At 38.6% G+C, this 14,894-nt stretch overlaps 1 protein-coding gene across 4 annotated transcripts in view; it reads right to left on the bottom strand.

Annotated features, from left to right (window-relative positions):
* LOC117504992 (NACHT and WD repeat domain-containing protein 2) overlaps positions 1 to 12,313 on the bottom strand; it is a 54,077-nt gene extending 41,764 nt beyond the window's left edge. The window contains exons 1-2 of one of the 4 annotated variants that reach the window (XM_034164500.1): positions 11,857 to 12,313; positions 9,373 to 9,544 (exon numbers count right to left, since the gene is read on the bottom strand). In XM_034164500.1, coding sequence (XP_034020391.1) covers positions 9,373 to 9,523 — 151 coding nt within the window. In that variant the 5' untranslated portion in view covers positions 9,524 to 9,544; positions 11,857 to 12,313. The other 3 variants (XM_034164499.1, XM_034164501.1, XM_034164498.1) reach the window with 3 other exon arrangements.
* Positions 12,314 to 14,894: the final 2,581 nt, after the last annotated feature.

The following is a 14,894-nucleotide window of genomic DNA, read 5'->3' as shown; positions in this document are numbered from 1 at the left end:
CATCATCAACGACTTGATTTTTTGATACACAACAGATTATGTATTTCACTGGATCTCTGGATAAAATGCATCAAATTATTTCACAGAGAACTTTAGTCAAAATGACGGTTGTTGAACTGGCGCACCCCTACAAAAACACAGAACCAAAACTCTCTAAAATGATGCATCCCGACAGCATTTCAGCAGCTACTTTATTCCTCTAGACTGTGGTCAACTGCCCTCTCCGAGTCTCATCAATAAGGCTCTGACAAAGCAATCAATCTGCTCTCATCAGCTCCGGCAGCTGACATTCGTATTTGGTATGCACAAGTGCTTAGTGAGCTCTGATTAACGGAGAGAAAGATGGATCATGTAGGATTGGCGAGCTGGCGTACATTTCATGCATCCGGCCCAGATTAAAAAGTGAAATTTATGATGGCCATAAAAACCATAGATTTACATGAACGCATAACTAAAGTACAGGCATAAATATGCAACAACCCCCCCCCCCCCCCCCCAAAAAAAAAACAAAAAAAAACAAACAAAACACTGACAGCACTGATAGACACGGGTCTTAGAAATGCAGTACTAACCCCTGGCACTGATTCTCTAATCTGAATGCAACTCACTTCCAAATGCAACACATCGAGATAAATATTATTTCCATTCGTCATAAATTACCTGTATTAGGAGAACATACAATGTCATCAGAGTGTGTGTAAAATATCATTACGCACCAAATTTGGCAAGCCCAATGAGGACTCCTGCAACATCCATTTGTGGAACTGAATGATCTGAGATCACCAGGTGAAAGAAGGAACAATCCAGTTGGAAAACATTGCAATGTGATAGTGACACTATGTTGTTTTCAGACTAGGGTCATAAAACAACAACAACAAGAAATGCATCAATACCAACATTGCTGTCTTTGGCTTCTCTGCTAGTAATTTAAATGAAAACTGGATAAAGACCCGGCTTTTCATAGCCCATTGTAGAGTCAAAAAGAGCCAGTTGCATTGTAACATTACTGTTGGTAATAAAAATGAAAGCTGGCCAAAGAAAAAAGTCACCGATCTGTGTTAGACATGACGAAATTGCAAGTGTCTTGTTTATGGGTTTGGTGTCGAAGCCGTGACTTCCAGGTCTGATAACATTTTAAAAATAGTGTATTTTTTTTTTTTTGGACTACCTATATAAAGTATACTCCAAAATATATGTAATAAACCTTAAAGTTGTGTTACCGTATTTTTGTTTTGTGCAACATCAGACAACTTATAATTGTTGTCACTGATGTCACTGTTTGTACTGTTCTAATCTCTGATTTTTTTAAACAAACACAGACATGTAAGCCTTGAAGTACTGGTCAATAATCTACAGAACATTGTCTTTCAGGGTTTTTCTGCAGCAGTGAATTAAATCCTCAAAGTCAGTTGCATTAACTAACTCAAATTTGGTGGCAGTGCAAACACTGCGCAATACTGGAATCAATCCATTTTAGCAAGTGGAACTGGCCCATATCCAAAGTCCAGTGCAGTGGAGGACTTCCAGAAGAATCCAGAGGTGACTGCTTGAAGATGTTGGACCATATCGGAAGTACTGTTTAAACTAGATTACAGAAATATAGCATTAAATTTTTTACAACACTTACAGATGGGGTGGTGGTTGTCACAGCCAGTTGCAATTCATTTTTTTTATAAATGTATTTATGTACAAATTGTATTCGCAATTAATTTAGAATCTCATCCAGAAAATAATATAGAGAAAATACGGCAACTAATTTAAATGTGTCCATTGGAGAACCACTGGCGAAGGTTCTCGCGCACGCGCCCAAATCTCATATATGGATAATCATCACAGCAAGCATCATGTAAATTTGTCAAAAAAAAAAAAGTCACGATCATCAAAAGTTTCAATCTAAAATGCCATATGCTGAAGCAAACACAATGGGCAAAAAAAAAAAAAAAAAAAAATCGAAGACTGCATGACCTTGAAGATGCTGTGTAAATCAGCTGTCCATGAAGGCCAGATGTTCCTGCATTGTTGCAGTCATACAGACCTGCAGGTTATGCTGCAACCACCGAGATGGAATGAAGAAAATCTGTCGGGTACCACTGGAGGCTGTTGTGTTGCCATCTGCAGGCTGCACACTTGATGTTAAGCATCAAGAAGACACCAGTAGAAGACGATTCTACAGGGCTGATGTAACCATAAAAGCGATGTTATGCTACCCGACAGAAACATACTCCGATGTGTTCAAGTGTCAGCAGCTGTAAATAAACATCTGCACGACTTTACTCGTCCTTTCAAAACAACAAAATAGAATTGCAGGCTTGCACGTGCATGGATACAAATATGATGGCGTATCCCTTTAAATACCCAGGCAGTGAGGAGATAGTACAAGGGCAGCTGCTGAATTTGCCAGAGTGACATCCGGGAGTAGAAACTGCTCTGCAGTGATGTTGAAAACTCAGCGAGAGGTCAACAAGAGCTCCTGTCAGACTGCTCACACTGAGCTTTTATTCCTTCTGTGCAGAAGAAGGCGCTTGAAGATGGAAATACACCTGCTGTCATATGTATCATGCATGTTATTGCAGCAGATAAGCGAATATTTACAGAAGAATCCTTCATATGGTGATGCAAGCACCAAATTTCACATAGACATTACTCTTTTCCACTTGAATTTTCAATAGGCAGCCAGGTAGGGGTCATTTGAAGAATTACACAGGGGTCAAAAATTAAAAATGCTCCAGTCATATTGAAAGGTATTCCATATTATTTGTCTGATCATAGAGATTTCAAAAAGGTATAGTTTAGACCAGACCTGGGCAAACTGCGGCCCGGGGGCCACATGCGGCCCTTTGCATGTCTCTGTCCGGCCCTCATGAGGTCTGTGATTATTATTACATATATTAAAAATGTCAAGCTTGTGTGTTGCAAATCATTAGAGAGGTTTATTTAGGTATATTTAAATATTTACATATTATTACAATAATAAAAATGACCTATAAAAGGTGTTAAATAGGTAATGTTTTGTAAAAATTTGTAATGGGAGACAGCCGAGTTATCGATGGTGTGGCCCTTGGACATAATTCAGGTTCCCTATGTGGCCCCTTGTAAAAATTAATTCCCCACCCCTGGTTTAGACTATCTATAACTGAATTCTATGGGGTTATGGGGTAAAAACAGCAACAATGGTGAGAAAGGCCGATTTCAGTTTGTACAGGGGTCAAAAGTTAAAGTTGCTCCAGTTTTGGTAAAAAGTGATGCAAATTATTGGTTGAGCAAATAGAGTATTAAAAAGGAATAGTTTGCACTGTCTGCCATGCTTAATTATCATATTACAGGGTAACATATGTTATGTGCCATTGAATCCAATGGATGGTGCCATTGTTTGACCTTTACCTTGGACACCAAACATTCAGCACGGTCAAAACTATTCCATTCATTAATTCTATTAGCTCAACTGTATCATCACGGGGCTGCAACATGGAGACCCCATGAGGGGGTCTGCTCCCATACAGATATGAAGGGGTCATTCTAAACTCATAAAAACATTGTTACAGGTTACTAATACCATAAATATATATATATATATATATATATATATATATATAAAACAAACCCAACATGACATCACACTTTATAAAGTGTGATGTCATGTTGGGTTTGTTGATGTCTTTATAGAAAAGACTCTTCCAGGTCTTTTCTGGAGTGGCACTGAAGCCCAAAATTAGCCTATGTTCCAACAAACCCATTAATGGGTAAAGAGGTGGAGCATGTTTGATACAGTGCATGACCTGGTCAAGATGAATTAAGCCTGAACATGCCCCCATCTTAGAATTACAGAACAAGCTAAGCTAACTGGCTAACCTTGGATTGGCTGTTTATTAAATCATATTTTTGGGGACTGGGTGATAGTTTTCGTAAGAGTTTGCTCGGGTGTGGGCATAAAAAATTATGACCCGCTTATTTCCTCAGTAATCACAGATTAACTGAACCTAATGTCATCAAGCTCCTGATACCTGTAATGCATTAGCATACATTAAATCACACAAAAATTTCCCTCAATGGAAATCCTGGAGCGCAGATGTCTGATGATTTGTTAGGATGATTACCCTCATACAGAGCCATATTATTGCAGATATTTGTAGTAAAATGATCAGAAAAGATAAACAGCGGCCTCTGTGCTAACAGCTCAGCGGCACCACACTAGCTTTAACTCAAAGTGACCACACCCTGAATTATGCATAACTTTATGGCTTAAAATGTCTTAAACTAAGGAGTTAGATAGAAATTCACTCCCCGCCCCTTACAGCTGTCATGGAGGTGCAACTCTGTATTTCTGCTCTAAATTTGGACATTTTAACATGGGCTTCTATGGGAACCTCCCACATAATGTAGGTTTAAAAGGGCACAGCTGCAAAACGTGCTCAGAAAAGAGGCAAAATAAATAGAAGCAGAGGGAATATTTTAGTAAAATGTAATTAGTGTTCTCAGCGGAGATATACTATCTCCGTAATGATGATGATGATGCGCGTTGGACCAATAAGGCTTCCTGCTTTTGTCATCTTTAAAGAGCATAAGCGATATCTCGCCTACAGATCGCTGCCCAAGCCCCCGAGGTGAGCCACGCCAAAGCAACGTAATGGAGTCGTCTTGATGTGGTTATAGGGATCTGCATGGACACACACACACTGAAAGATGAGGCGGGCCGCGTCATGCACAAAGAGGTCGAGACAAAAACACAGAAATAAATCACGTTAGCCTCTCTGGCCTGCTGCTGCAGTCTGGCAAGAACAGATAGCAGCGGGGTTTTTAATTGATCAGCCGAACCAAGAATGTGAGTGATTCATTAACAATATGGGAAGAGGATCTGAATCCGTTGCATTTCCTTGCGTTTTGGCACACACTTTGGAATACCTTCCAACATGCTCTATATCAGCGGCAGCACTCACGAGCCACTTTTTCCGAATCCTCAAAAAGACTCTGAGATTTATTTGAACTGTTCAGAGTTGCGCAAATAAAGACAGCACAGCCGAGATGCTTTAAAGCTGGTTTGCGGTGAAGATTATTACAGTTGGAATGTGCAACAACCAACACGGTGACTTGGGAGCATTTAAAACTCAATGCAGACCAAAGAACGCAAGCGGAGATGTCAAGTATTACAACCCCACTACTAATGAGTTAAAAATAAATTCAATTAAATGTTATTTCAAACAGATTATGCCAACAGGTGATTGCAATCATGAGTATCAACGAAAGGTTCAGTATTTTGGTGCCAAAGTAAGGAGAGGATCTCCAGTATGCCAACAAATATGTGAGATAATTACTGAAATGTTTATAAATGATGTTCCTCCAAGAAAGATTGGAAGGCATTTGCACATTTCTCGCTCTACAGTGCAAAATATGCATCATTAAACGATTCGAGGAATCTAGAGGAATTTATGTTCCCAAAGCGCAAGGGTATAAGCTTAAGTTGAACACCTGTGATCTCTGATCCTTCAGACAGCACTAGAGCCCGACCTATATGGATTTTTTGAGGCCGATGCCGATAACGATATTTGGATGAAAAAAAAATGCTGATAATCGATAAATCGGCTGATTTGCCGATAGCCGCTAAATAGGCCGATCAGCTGAATGTTTCAACCTCTTAGCAGTAAATGAAAGTTTTACGTCGGCCGACGCAATGAAGCACATCTGACACATTACTACATCAAATGAGTTAATCAAACTGAGTTGAACTGAAACGGGAGAAATGTGGGGTGAATGTATTTGCAAAGTTATTACAAACAACATCCTTATAAACTTACTTGTATGCTTTGGTCAGCCGATCAGTGCAGTGTGACGGTGAACTATGGGGGCCGGTGTTGAACACATTTCAGCAGGGGTGTAAGCAGCTCTCAGTTGAATGGAGTCAGAGCTCCATCTACTGGACAAACGGTGCAAGGACATTTTACATTGCCGACACAAACATTATTTCAGTAACTGTTCTGTTTATGAGAAATTCTATTGGCAAAATTTCAGCCGATAGTGAATACTTTGAAAAGGGCTTATATCAGCTGATAATATTGGCTGGCTGATGTATCGATCGGGCTCTAGAAGGCACTACAAGAATTGTCATTCATCAATAGCTGATATAACCGCATGGGAAAAGGGCTACTTTGGAAAACATTTGTGAGGCACGAAAAAATATGGAGTTAGGTTCACAAAAGCCACTCAAGTCTTTCCTGTGCAAAAATAGAAGCCTTATGTTAACCTTGTCCAGAAGGAGCATCACGTTTACTGGGTTTGGGGGCATCTGGGTTGGACAATCGCAGAGTGGAAACATGTATTGTGATCAGTTAATACTAATATTCCAGATATTTTTTTGGAAGACATGCCATGATGTGCTCCGGGCTAAAGACAAAAGACCATCCAGACTGTTATCATCATCAGTCCAAACATCAGCGTCTGTCATAGTATGAGGTTGTGTCAGTGTCATTAGCAAAGGTGATTTATACTTTTGTGATGGAAGAGTTAATGTAGAAAAGCACATCACAATTTTTGAGCAACTTCAAGATGACATCTTTTCCAGGGATTAGGAAGCACTGCATTTTTTCTTTTTTCCCCTTATTCTCCCAACATTTTTTTTCTGATTTGCGGTTGTAGAAATACCAAAACTGTGAAACATAATTTTAAAGTTTTCGAATTTTATCATTTCTCAATATTTCTTAGATGACAGTCCAGCTGTACCTTGATTCCCTGAAAAAGGCCTGATTATACTTTTGCTAAGAATGCCTGCCTGTATTTTTACTTATTTATCTTGACTTTTTATTCCAAAGTGGTTCTTAGAAGCCAGCAGTCGGTAAGAAGCTCCTTAACGTCTGCTGTCCATGGTGCTGATTTCACACTAAGCACATACTGACCTGTGTGAAGTTGCATATTAAAGAACAGAAACTATAATCCATAAATGTTACATATGTGAGGATTCATCAGGATGAGCTTTTACAATGTACACAGCCAAGAGTTGGAGCTGTCAGCTGACTTTATAATACAGTGAGTGTTTCTCACTGAAAGTTAACGTGCTGATTGCTGAACTTTTTCCACAAGTTTATTTTATTTTATTTTTGCATATGACTGACTGAAAAGGTAATGACTGCTGAATTTTTTGGAAGTGTATGGCTGACCACCCCCCCCCCCTCAAAAAAAATTGATTTTGTTTTGATGCATATGAAAACTTACTGATTTCTGTTTTTTTTTAAAAACGTTTTGACTGACTGACTTGACTGACTGAAACCTTACTGAATTCTAAATTTTGTTGGATGCGTATGACTCACTGAAAACGTACTGATTTCTGAATTTGTTTTGATGCGTATGACTGAAAACTTACTGATTTCTGATTTTTATTTTTGGATGCATATGACTCACTGAAAACTTACTAATTTCTGAATGGTTTTGGATGCATTAGACTGAAAACATACTGATTTCTAAATTTTGTTGGATGCGTATGACTCACTGAAAACTTACTGATTTCTGATTTTTTTTTTGGATGCGTATGACTCACTGAAAACTTACTGATTTCTGAATTTTTTTGGAGGCGTTTGACTGACTGAAAACTTACTGAATTCTAAATTTTGTTGGATGCGTATGACTCACTGAAAACGTACTGATTTTTTTTTTTTTTTTGGATGCGTATGACTCACTGAAAACGTACTGATTTTTTTTTTTTTTTTTTTGGATGCGTATGACTCACTGAAAACTTACTGATTTCTGATTTTTTTTTTTTTTTTGGATGCGTATGAGTCACTGAAAACGTACTGATTTCTGATTTTTATTTTTGGATGCATATGACTTACTGAAAACTTACTAATTTCTGAATGGTTTTGGATGCATTAGACTGAAAACTTACTGATTTCTAAATTTTGTTGGATGCGTATGACTCACTGAAAACTTACTGATTTCTGAATGGTTTTGGATGCATTTGACTGAAAACTTACTGAATTCTAAATTTTGTTGGATGCGTATGACTCACTGAAAACTTACTGATTTCTGATTTTTTTTTTGGATGTGTATGAGTCACTGAAAACGTACTGATTTCTGATTTTTTTTTTTTTGGATGCGTATGACTCACTGAAAACTTACTGATTTCTGATTTTTTTTTTTTTTGGATGCGTATGACTCACTGAAAACGTACTGATTTTTTTTTTTTTTTTTTTTGGATGCGTATGACTCACTGAAAACTTACTGATTTCTGATTTTTTTTTTTTTTGGATGTGTATGAGTCACTGAAAACGTACTGATTTCTGATTTTTATTTTTGGATGCATATGACTTACTGAAAACTTACTAATTTCTGAATGGTTTTGGATGCATTAGACTGAAAACTTACTGATTTCTAAATTTTGTTGGATGCGTATGACTCACTGAAAACTTACTGATTTCTGAATGGTTTTGGATGCATTTGACTGAAAACTTACTGAATTCTAAATTTTGTTGGATGCGTATGACTCACTGAAAACTTACTGATTTCTGATTTTTTTTTTTGGATGCGTATGAGTCACTGAAAACTTACTGATTTCTGATTTTTTTTTTTTTTGGATGTGTATGAGTCACTGAAAACTTACTGATTTCTGATTTTTTTTTTTTTTGATGCGTATGAGTCACTGAAAACTTACTGATTTCTGTTTTTTTTTTTTTTTTTGGATGCGTATGAGTCACTGAAAACTTACTGATTTCTGTTTTTTTTTTTTTTTGGATGTATATGACTCACTGAAAACTTATTGAATTCTAAATTTTGTATTAATTTGGGAAAGTTTATTGACTTTCTATGCACATGTGGTTTAAATACTGTTGTTTTTTTTTAAGAAGTACATAGGTAGCCTTCTTTTGCGAACGTGGACAAATAACCACAATCATCGGGCACACCTTGGTCATCTTATGTTCTAAGTTTTTTAAAAGGCAGGGTTGATTTTGCTTTCTAGGACAGCAAAGGTGTGCAAGTGTAAAAAGGTTTCATCACCTCATAAAGATTACTCGCAATTGCAACCCCCCCCCCCCAAAAAAAAATATCTACAGCTGTTTGCAGCATAAAATCAAACAGAGAAGTTGTTGAAACCTGGCGTGCCCTCTTTCTTTCTCGCCCTCTCCCTTGCAGCCTACTCCACTTTTCCAGCCTTGTTTACTCCAGTTTTACTGAGCCTATTTTTACCCACTTGCCCGGAGGGTGTATTCAAATCCAAAGCTGCCACTGGGTGTCTCTCTCAAGACCCAGCTGTCTCGCTCACACCACGCATGCCGCATCAAAGCCAGTGTGTGCGTTGGCTGCCTTTTTTTCCCAATATATCTTGCACCAGTTTGTTTTGTACGTGACATTTTCCAAGTCATTCTCCATGCAAATGTGAGCACAGGTCCTTACCGTCAGGGTTGGCACAGATGAAGACGCGGACGCTGCGGCCGGAGGGCACGTGGTGCAGTGGCAAGGCGAGGATGTTGCCGCTGAGAGCCGCTCTCCGCAGCGCTGACTCCCGCGGGCAGGGCTGCCTGTTGCCCGCTCCCGACGGCCACATGGGGGTTGACTTCCAGCGTGGCTGTACGCACACCAACATTACAAAAAGAAAAAAGGGGGCACGTTAGGGTCGAGCACGCAGGGACGGGCACCTATTGGTGTGCAGATTCCCCTGATCCATCCACATGCATGGGGCGTTAAAGCAAACAGAGGCGTTTACCACCAAAAATCTGCCCGTTCAGATTAATCAATTCATCATGTGTCCTATCAAATGCCTTCAAAGAAGTTTTTATATCAACCTTTTACAGCTGCGGTTGAAACTTCAAGCTAATATTGCAAAAGTCCCACAATGAATGACCAAACGTTTAAATTCTCCCGCTGTGACATATGTCACAGAGGTCCATGTCTTGACTCTTGCTTGTTCAGTGAGGCAGCTTGAAGTGGTCTAAAATGAAAACATGCCCCCTCTCCTAAACAAGAGAGGGCATGGCTAGCAGCAACTCCTCTCTATTTAAAGCAACAGGCAATAAAACAAATGGGTGTTTTGTTTTTCCCCAAAACCATGGCTTTTTTCCCCAGAATCCGTCTCCTCTGTGTCTTTGGATAAGTTTTACTTTAAAATGTTTTTGCTGAAAGGGTACGCAATATGACCCCTTTAAAATGCCAGGAAGGTGCCTTCAAGATGCTTATGTTTTGCGGTGACAAGCAGTCCAAAAATATTACTTTGGGCTTTGACAACCATTTAAAGCAGGTTTTTCTGATATTTACTAAATTTAAACCAGTTTACTTTTGGTTTAGCATCAGCTGAAACCAACTATCAGCTCTGAAACCACTTTTAAAAAGTCATAAATGCACTTTATCCTATGTAGAACAGTTTCAAAGCAGATTATCTCAGTTCAAAACAGATTAAATGCAGTTAAAGACATTCTGTTGTTGGCTAAATAAAGTACAAAAAAGTTGAATTTTGTTTAAAATGCATTTACAGTAATTGGGGAATAGTTAATAAATTAGAAAATATGCCAAATCCTTTAATTTGATAAGTAAACATCTGGTATTTTTCTTCAGTGAATAACTTAATCGATTATCTTTTTGCTGATCAGCTTGTCATTAAAGCTGTTTTAGAATTATTCTTTGTTAGACCTCGACTGATATATCGTTGGATGATAATATGAAACAGTACCTTCACAAACATATCAGCATTGGTGTTATTTTTGCCGCTATGAAAACTTTTATTTTGCTAAATAATGCAGAAAAACAGTTCGGTTGTTGGAAATTGTATAAATATGTAGTTTGTCCAGCGGAGGGTCCTCTGACAGCATTCTATAGAATGCTGTCAAGCATGGCTGGGACCCCCGTTGCCCTTTGGTCACATTAGCTGCAAGAGACAGAGACAAAGCGACCAGCTGACACTCATTTTCAATCAGAATGGGCATTTTACAGCGACAAAGACAAGCGGTCACTAAGCCGCCAGCTTGGCGAGAAGCCTATTTTATGCAAACTCTTGAGCGGTGCAACACTGACTGCCAATCCCAGCCCAGTCTCACGTTTTTATCATGCCCCTGTCACGAAAAGTGCCTGATTTTCATGGCATGTTTTTTAATTTTGCTATATATAATCCTCCCCTCTAACCATAACCACAGCGTAAGTGTCTACCCTCCCCTAACCTGAACCATAACTCCCCAGACCCCCCCATCAACCCATGCTTCATGCCCCCATCACGAAAAGCACCCCATTTTTGTGCCCCCATAACAAACCCATTGATTAATGCACTTTTCATAATGCTGCCACGAACTGCCATGAGACTGGGTTGGACAATCCTCGTTAAGTCAGTTGGTGTTGGTTATATTTAGAGTTATGTACAATAAAGTTCATGTTTAAACTTTTAAATCATCGAGCCTCTTTGTCAGAAAGGTTTGATATGAAAATGTTTGGAATTGTTGCCTTTTTTGTACAGATCAGCAGCTATACAAGTATCATTCTTTTTTTTTTTAAATCACAAATACTGGTAGCGGTATCGGTCGCCCAAAAAATATATGTACATTGGTGTGACTCCAATCTTTATTCTTTTATGCAGGATGTACCCCTGGGTTAGGTGCCCGCCAGCTGCTGTGCTCCTAACGCCCATGCTTCGCAAGCACACACACACACATACACACACACGCACACAAGTTCAGAATGGATCTGCCAAATCTTGTGCAAACAACACAGGAATGCCAGTATATATAATAATAGGATATTACGCACAGCCTACTACCGCCACGGTGCATGCGTAATGTGTATACATGTCCTCGGACGCATTCATGAATTTTCATGCCACTGTGGGACAAAACAGACAAACAGAACGAGACGAGACAAAAAAAAGTCGAGTAAGGCAAGCATCAGCCGCGTTCCCACCCCAGAGAAGATGCTTGTAAAGGCGAATAACCGCTAAGAAAGGTTATTCCGCTTGGAGCAGATGGCAGCACGCTGGTTTTCCCACAGTTGATCTATCCTGAAATCTTTGTTTCATTAGAAGGAAAACCGCGAGAGAAGGGGTGAAGGAAAAAAGAGGGAGAAGTTTGGTAGTCCGCCACAGAACTCTACATCAAAGAGTCAGAGAACCATCCACAGGGAGGACCGGTGATGCTGGAGATCGGGGACAACAACAGAGGACACTTCTTGTTGCTCACGTTCATGCGCTTCATTTCGGAAATATCCAGTTTTTGGGTTGAAAACGAAAAAAAAAGGAAAAAAAAATAGTAATAGGAGGAGGGGGCGTTTAAAAATGCCGTGTCCGCGGAAGGACGCCGGCAGACGGAGAGACGGACGCCGCGTGTCGGAGAGCTGCCCTCGGCATCCTGCTGCCTCCGCGAGCGGACTGACTGAGCTTCTGGAAAAACTGGAAGCGGCGCGCGGCGCGCCCCTTTCAAAATAAAAGTCCGCGCGCGCGCACACACGCAAGAAATGCATAAAAGACATCCTAAAAGCTAAAAACTACGACAGCGTTTTAGGGCCACATAGAGTTTTTAATATTACGAGAAAAAAGTCGTAATATTACGAGAATAAAGTCGTAATTATACGAGAATAAAGTCGTAATATTACGAGAATAAAGTAATATAAGTATAACTAAAGTAATATAATATTTGGACTTTTTTCTCGTAATATTACAACTTTTTTTCCTCATAATATCACGACTTTATTCTCGTAATATTACGACTTTATTCTCGAAGTAAATAAATAAATAAATAAATAAAAATTCAATGTGGACCTAAAACTCCATCGTAAAAAACCCACATGCCTTTAAAAAATAACTAAATAAATCCATCTGCTTTACAAACTACATTTAATTATATTTATTTAATAAAAAAAACACCACAAGCAGCCACTAATCTCAACAGTATACGTATATATTATATCTGCATATGAATTAGTTTTCTGCGGCATTCAGAGCTTTACTCACTTGGAGAAGGGAAAACGCGGTGCTTTTATGTTGAAACCCCAATGTGCTTCCGCTTTCTCTGCTTCTTTCTGTCTGCCTTGACGGAGCTTAATGAAGCCTCTCTCTTCTTCCCTCTCTGCTTGGTCCCTAAATATAATTACAAAAAACCGCAAAGTCAGCAGTGTCGTACTAAATTGTGTGACCCATCACATCCTCTAACCTAACTTGGATAAAAAAAAAAAAAAAAAAAAAAAAGCTACAGTTTTCGAAAAAAGCCACGGTTTTCGAAAAACAGCTTGAAATCAGCAGGAATCACAAAATGTGGAAATGAAGGTTCTTTTAATAATAAAGTTCAGCATCAGTGTTTTGATTGCTTTTCTGAAACAATTGGTTCATTCAGTGATTCAACAAAACAATGAATATTTTTCTAAAGCAATCATTTAATTTGATATTTCAAGTGCTTCAAAGCAGTGAACATTTCTTAAGATCTTTCTGAGTGTTACAAAGCAATTAATCATTTTTTTTCTGAACCAATGAATCGCAGCTGTTCACTTGATGCCATCATGATGTTTCGATCATTTTGAAGCTCCACTTTAAGTGTTTTGAAACAAAATATTTTTCTCCAGCAGTGGTTTAATTTGATGTTTTGAGATATTCAAAACACTAAGTCATTTGCTGAAACTATTGGTTCTTTTGCTTTTTTGAGTGTTTTGAAACAATGAATCATTTTCTGAAACATTGAATCACCACTTAACTTGAGGTCACATCATAGTGTTGCAATCATTTTGAAACTGAATAATTTTCTGAAGCAGTTGTCTTCATTGATGTGATGAAGCATTTTGAAACAATATTTCATTTTCTGATGCAATTGGTTCATTTCATTAAAAAACCCCTTGTTTTGCCATTTCAACACTTTCATATTCTATAAATGAAATAACTGAAATATTTTGTATTTAAACATGAACATCTATTCTGCCAGCTACAGTTGTAGTTGTGCTAAAAACATTATATGATGTGACAAAGTATGCACCCAGTATGCTAACGTGAATAGCCTTTCACTGTCAAGTTGACCTCAGCTTCTATGATGCGAGAAAATATATGCAAAAAAAAAATTGAAGGGCAGAATGAAAATAGTAACATTATGGTGCAAAATATTAATGTGGTATTACTACTTTAAAGACATACTAAATGCGTAATGTGCTAAGCTACTGGTCTGTTAGCGCTGTCAAGTGGTAGCGCATCCAAAAACCTACTAGACAATTTGTATTAAAATGCAACTGCTACCTTCAGCGTCAACTTTACTACTTTGTTGTCATCCTTGAATCACTTTGAATGAACAAAATACAATTTTAATGATGTAAAACCTACTTCTTCTAAATGAATGCTACACAAGGCAATGCTAATGCTAATTTCTGAGGTCCTGTGACGGACGGTACATCACGTTGATTTACTTGTCGGACTGCAAATGTGTCTTTTTGCAGTCGGCTGTGAGCTTTCATCCAGCTGCAGTGGCAGCACAGAGGAGAGGGAGGAGGAAAATGACAAAGAGGAGGGTTTGGAATGAATTGCTTTTTCGATAAATGTACCTCTGCTCTGCAGCCTCTGGTTATTCACGCTGGAAGTTTAAGTGCATTGGATTTGTACTAAACGGAATTGATTACGGTGCTGTTCTTCTGAGGGGAAATGCTGAACCATATATTTTTCTCCCCCTCCGACTCTGAATGTTTAGCGGGTAGCAGGCATTTCCCAGAACCTGATGAACAGCGTCTGTCACCAAAAAACCTTTCTTTGGTTGTGATGCATTGAAGCTTTGACTTTTTCCAAAAGAAAATGCATCCAAATCTTTGAATATTTCAAGTCAGAAAACTCACTTTTTCTCCAGTAGCTCTGATAGTTTTACATCTTGCTGTGCTAAATGTTGCTACACTAATAGAGTAGCTGTTTCTAGGCTTTTACAAACACAACATACCCTGAAAAATGAAGCGAGTATAAGTAGCATTTTTTTTTATTTTTA

This window comes from Thalassophryne amazonica, chromosome 23 (assembly GCF_902500255.1).
Source record: "Thalassophryne amazonica chromosome 23, fThaAma1.1, whole genome shotgun sequence".
Classification (NCBI taxonomy): domain Eukaryota; kingdom Metazoa; phylum Chordata; class Actinopteri; order Batrachoidiformes; family Batrachoididae; genus Thalassophryne; species Thalassophryne amazonica.
This window is presented reverse-complemented; position numbering and strand designations above follow the sequence as displayed.